The sequence below is a fragment of the Xenopus laevis genome, chromosome 1L (genome assembly GCF_017654675.1).
Source record: "Xenopus laevis strain J_2021 chromosome 1L, Xenopus_laevis_v10.1, whole genome shotgun sequence".
Classification (NCBI taxonomy): Eukaryota; Metazoa; Chordata; class Amphibia; order Anura; family Pipidae; genus Xenopus; species Xenopus laevis.
Genome location: NC_054371.1, coordinates 17,357,480 through 17,364,092, shown reverse-complemented (window position 1 = coordinate 17,364,092; position 6,613 = coordinate 17,357,480). Strand labels below are relative to the sequence as shown.

Below are 6,613 nucleotides of genomic sequence, written 5' to 3'. Positions count from 1 at the left end.
ACAGGAGCAGATTATACATTTCTGTGTTACACCAGGAAACTGTGTTGCACCTTTATATGTTGTGGGAGAATAAAATGAGATTCTGTTAGATTTGATTAATGCTGTAGGGAGTGTGTGGGGTAAAATGAAACCTTTAAATGATGCCTTGATTATATTTCCCCTTTATCATATGGGAAATGTTACTTGCTAAATAATACCACTGTATGGTATTTCGCCACTGTAAATCAGTAGCACAGGGCAGTGAGCTTGGATCCAAATCAATGCTACATTTCCCCCCCAAACTCCGGCATCAGTTGAGCACTAAGCTACATCTGCTATAACTGTGTGCAATGTGTCACAATTAGTGATGGGCGAACTTGTCCCGTTTGGCTTCGCCGTAAAATTCGGCAAAATCGGATTTTGACACCGGTGCAAATTCTCGGGCATCAAAATTGTTGCTGGCGTCAAAATTGGCAAATTTTCGCTGCAGTTTCGCGGATTTAATAAATTCGCCCATCACTAGTCACAATGAGCATTATTATACTCAAAGCCATTTTTAGCAATTAGGTGCAATTTGCAGCTAACAATTTTAGAGCAGGGACTGCGTCACTTTTGATGGGCCAATGAGTGTGACATCATAATTGCATTAGTGTGGTATCCACATGTAGACAATATTGTGGCTATTGATCCAACTACTGTGGGAACCCTGGAATTACAGGCCAAGTTTAGGATGTTGATGAGCCCAGGGATCCCAATGACAGTTGGTACACATGAGCACTGTTCTTTAGAGCACAATGGTCAGACGTATTGTGTTAAAGTTAGTCTCTTAAACAGTCGTGTTTCTTTAAGAGACTAACTTTAACAATTGGTGCTAAGCACGACTATTTGGGCGTGTTAGGACGTACTATACTGGGGTATTACTATATTATTCCCATTCCCATATTGTCATATACAGTATTACATATTCACAAATATAAAACACATTGTACTAAAACACACACACATACATCACATGGACAATAAAACACATGTTATGTCTCTAAATAGGTGTTTTTTAGTTGCTGCTCAACTAAAACTCCCAGAATCCATCCTGCACCCTAACCATCCTACTATGACAGCTGTAGTAAAGAAATTAATATCATCACTCTATATACAGTTACTTAGCAAAAGAAAAGCTGTGTTCACCAATTAATATTTTACAAAACAGAACAGAGGTGAGTGAAAGGCCACACGTTTCAGTCTTTTTATTCAGAGTGTTGTGACACCTACTGGTAGCCAATTGTGTAACAGCATATTTGGGGGGTTATGTAATAAAAGGAGCTCTGTTTGCTATGAGTCTAGTCACCTATAGTAACCCATCACCAGGTAACTAGTGATGGGTGAATTTCTTCAGCAGGCATAAATTTGCAAAGAATTTGGGCGTTTCGCCGCCCGCAAATGTTTTCACGAAACTGCGTCGCAAATTTTCCATGAAAAATTTGCAGTGACAAAAAAAAAATTGTCGTGTGTAAAAATTATTCAAGCACCCATTGACTTTAATACATTTGAACAATAGAGTCACGTGTATAGAAATTGTCGCTCATGTCAAAATTGTCACGCGTCAAAATGATTTTCTATGAACTTCAATGCGATTCGCGAGTTTTTCGGCGAACCAAAACGGGACAGATTCGCCCATCGGTACAGGTAACATTTATTGAACACCTGTTTAAAAGCAAGTATCTTATTGGTTTCTGTGGATCACTGTTCCTGAGCAAGATCATTTTGTTTTATTATATATAGGGGTTAAAGGTCTCACTGTTTAATAATCCATTATTGTTTTCTATATTGTGCTGGTTTGGCCATTGATAATTTCCACTTAAAATTGCAACCACTAATATCTAGAGCAGTGCTGTTCAACATTTCTTATTTTCAGGATCGATTTCTGCCAAAACCCATTATTTCTGGGATGTATCCGACCAAAAGGAGGAGGTCACTATTCCACTCAAAGGATTAAATAGTTTTCAAAATACTTATCTCCTACATCCTCGCAAAAGGCCATCTTGTTCGCACACATATATTGATGTTATTTGTGTGAAAGGTCCCTCCATTGAACCATCTGTGATCCTGGGTCCTGTAGCTTTCTCAGTTATGTCAGTGTACCTACAGTTTTCCTGATCGCACAACTAACTGACACATATAACTGCTGCACTTGGGGGTGACACACTGGTATTTCTGGCCCATTTTGTTAGGGTTTACTTTAAAAGATGCCATTCACTTTGACTATAGAGGCATCACCAGGCTCAGGGCCCTCTAGGGTTGCAACCTCTCTATGTTATATTAAAAACATAAAGTGCATTCAACCACATGCAATCCAGTAGCACATAATGGGGTGATGGGACATCTGATGGAGTGATGCTTTGGCACCCCTTGTACATATATCTATGGCAGCACAGGGACAAACATGATGTTCTGGGTTGGTGTGTCTTTGATTCCCTTAAACAGTGACATGATACAGTATTATAATATTGCATAATATTTTGGGATATTTTAATAGTCCGTATTCCCCATTTATATTGCATTTCCCTAAAGTTTGGCCACAGAAGGGCCCCTTCGTTTATAAAGAAGTTAGGCTTCATTTCTTGGGTCAAAGCCTGACCCCTAGCATTCCTCAGTTTAGCCATTAGATGTGTGTTAGTGTTAGAATATATACAGTAAACTGAGCATGTGCTGAGAGTCCATTTTGTCAATCCCCTTACCTGAGCAGGCAGGAAAGTTTTTTGCACTTGGAACCTGCACAAGGTGAGGTCTAGTAAGTGATAGGCTACTCCCTTTAATAGGTCAGTCTAGGAGTGATAGATAGTTAGGGCTATTTAGGCGAGCAGATAAACATAGAATGATCTTTCACAGTACTCAGAAAGGCAGGTGGTACTGTAATTAAATACATAATGACAATGTTCATCAAGGCTATAAAGGTACATACAACCCAGCAATAAACAGCATACAAGTATAAAAGTGGATACTCTGAATGATATCTCATATATCTCATATAAATGATCGTTTCAGATGTTGCAAAACGCATTGAAGTCAATAGGCGTCAAAATAATTTTGACACGAGCGACAATTTTTATACGTGCGACTATTTTGTTCAAATGCATTAAAGTCAATGGGCGTCCAAAATATTTTGAGACGCGTCAAATTTATGCATGCGACTATTCTGACGCGCGACAATTTTATGCTAACTATGCTATACCTATATGATTATTCTAACGTGCAATGAATTTCTGAATTAATTCGCTGTCCGTCGAAATGCAGAAATTCACAGCAAATTCGTGCCTGCGAATTTATTCGCCCATCACTAATACCGACACCTATGTGTATTTGATTGTGACAGTAATAAAAGATTCCAGAATTCTTTCTTTTTGAAGCTCATCAATGTACGTATGTTGTTCCCCTAATGACCCACTCTTCCCTCACTATGGTTTTCTGTGCCGTTGGTGCATTATTCTACTAATTCCCTTAGCTTTTAGGTAATACTCTCCCACTCTCTTATCTTACCCTAACATTACAGTCACAGAACTGTTTTTGCTATGAGGGAAAGGAAGAGCTTTCCTTCAGGACCTACTTTAGAAATTGCTGCCCCTGATAACTTTAAGGGGCTGATTTATCAAAGTTCAAATTAAAATTTTTACCACAATTCATTTTTTTATTTATGTAAAACTCATGAATTCCAAAATCCTATGTTCGATATTTACTAATTGCAAAAAAGTAAAAAAAACTTGAATGTACTTGTAGGGACCCATAGGGTTAATATACCCCTATGGCTTTAAATCCTTCCCTAGTTGCTGGACAAAAGCCCATGTACCTAGTTTACATGTACATAACCCAGTTATTGGCCAAGAGGCTTTATGATCACTTCCTGTCACACTTTAATATATTGTTTGTAAAGTGGTGGATCTTCCTCTTTGGTTCCTGGCATCTGATTAATCCATCTGGATGTTCCCAATTTGCCTGGGCGCAACAAGTCCCAGTAAAGCCCATTTGCTCTAGAGGGGCCAGTACTTCTAGTGTCTGAGTCGGGGAGCGGGGACCCCATAAATAAGGCCAGCTAGAGACAGGATTTATATCTGTTATTGACTCTCTAGGAGAGTTAGATAGAGAGGAGAGAGAACAAGCAGCTTTGTGCTCCATCAAGGATCTGTAGCAGGGAGTAGTTTCCCAAGGCTCCTAGATTGCCTTTAGTGAAGGGACCACAGTAGATAGGGTGTTAGGATTAGACCACTCCCCTGGGTGGGATCCAGACCACTTCAAGGTATATCTGCCTGGAGGTCTGCCTTACTACTTGACTATATCCTCAGTGGATTCACATTCCCAGCTGTCTCACCTGCCTGTCCTAGTCTGCTGATATTTTATTCTGCATGTACCTCACTATTGTAAGTAACTCTGGGCTCATTTGTGTCTGACAAATAAACTGTTATTATCTGTTTTCACTGCAAGAACCTCCTGGAGTCCATTCTTTATATTTTTATTGAACAGTAGCCTGTGGCAGTTGTAGTTAAACTACACCACACCTTTATTCCTTTATTCTTCCACTTAGCGAAGGCCCTGCCTGAAGTGTTAGGGTCACATGTAACCCTTGCTCTGTATAGCCCAAAACAGTGTTACATATACATTCATTATCTAAAAGCCTGTGAATTTATGTAGAAGTCAATGGGAGTTGTACTAGCAAACTTTTACACCTTAAAATTTCAGCCAAGTCCATACTTTGCTCTAGATCCCTCTGTAAATAGTAAATTCCAGTTTCCACAGTCTGTACTTCCTATGACCACCCACACATCACTTACAGCATTAATTTGTGCATTCATCTTTCAGCGTGGGCTTTCAAATGCTGTCCCATAGTGTAACATTAATGCTTTAACTGCATAAACCGTCTCATTAACACAGTAGAGATGTCCCCTCTGCTTATATATTTTATGGACAGATGAATCAAAATTCGAATTTCTAATTTTCAAGTTTATTTATGTCAAATTTGACCAGGGAATTGTTCAAATTCAATTCAAGTTTTTTTAAAAATTCAAATTAAATTATCGAGATTTATCATACTCTGGCCCTTAAAGAACTCAAATTCGACTATTCGCCAACTAAAATCTGCCGAATTGCTGTTTTATTCAATTGGAGATGTCCTGGGATCAATTTGGAGTTGATTGCAGCCTTCTTGACATTCGAGTTTTTTCAGAGAAAAAACTGGAATCTAGTTTTTAAAACTCAAATTGAATTCGATTAGAATTCAATACTAGTTTTCGGATTGATCCTATTTAACAAATTCGATTTTTGAAAAAAATTTCAATTGGCCGAATTTCGAGTTCAAGGGAGTTGAAATTTGACCTTTCATAAATGGGCCTCCCCATGCCTGAAGCTTCAGTTGCTCAAACGAATTTCCCTGATTTTACACCATTCCCATAAAAAACGTAAAATGAGGGTTCTCCTGTATTTGCATATCTCTATATCTAGATGCCAATGTCAGTATACAATGTTATTACTCAGGTCAAAACACAATAATTGTTATTATATTTAACCCACTCTGGGACAGCTGTGATATATTTGTGCCAAGTCTTCCCCTACTGAGAATATCATGTCATGCTCTGTAGCTTTATAGAGTATCATGTAAATAACTCACTGGCACAGTAACAGGGAGGTTTTTGTTCAGCTCTGTATCACTGTGTGACCCGTTGTAAATCGTCTGACAGTAATAATCTGCTGCATCTTCTGCTTCCATTCTGCTGATTGTAAGAGTGAAATGAGTTCCACCCCCACTGCCGCTGAACCGCTCTGGGGTCCCTGTGTGTCGGGTGTTTGCATCATAGATCAGCGGCTTTGGTGCCTGCCCTGATTTCTGTTGGTACCAGGCTATCCAATTGCCAACATTGCTACTGGCTTTACATGTGAGGGTGACAGTTTCTCCTGGTGACGCAGAGACATAATCTGGAGACTGAGTCAAAATCTGCCCATAGGAACCTGAGGATTGGATGGAAAATCAGTAAAAAAAAAAAGTAATTTTATTCACATAATAACCAATCAAAAGTTTATATAATTCTAAATCACTGGGGACATCAGTGTAAATGAGTGATGATATAATTACCTGGAACAGAGAGAGAGAAGAGAGCGGAGAGGACAAGCAGTAAGTATCTCCCCATACTGACAGTAGGAGCAGTGTCAGGTGCAGATCACTGAGACGTCACATAGGAAATAGAACATTTATAGCATCTTATATCTACAGGGAACTCACCACACACTTTGTGTATGCAAAGTGAGATTGGAAACAAAAGTGTTAAATCAGGGAGTTTTACAGTAAGTCTGATCTTTAATCAATGAAATAGACTGGATTACTATACCCTAATAAATGACTTTGAGTTTTGGGTTTGTTTGTGTGTCACAATGTAATAGTTGCATTTTCTTTATTTCAGTTTGTAGGTAGTGGAAAAAGGAAATAATTTTTAATTGGATAATTTGGATCAAATGTAGCCTACGGGAGATAATTCTGAACTTTCTACATAACGGATCCCAACCTGTACACTAAAGATCCTTACATCATGTACTTAAGGTCTTGCTTTGGAGCTGCCCTCCCTAGTGAGACTCAGCTTATCAGACGATGACACCC

The 6,613-nt window shown here is 38.9% G+C and overlaps 1 gene segment (V, D, J or C); it reads right to left on the bottom strand.

Annotated features, from left to right (window-relative positions):
• Positions 1-5,171: 5,171 nt before the first annotated feature.
• LOC121401665 lies at positions 5,172-6,247 on the bottom strand. The segment is given in 2 exon segments: positions 5,172-5,970; positions 6,095-6,247. Coding segments are annotated over 2 exon segments (420 nt in total).
• Positions 6,248-6,613: the final 366 nt, after the last annotated feature.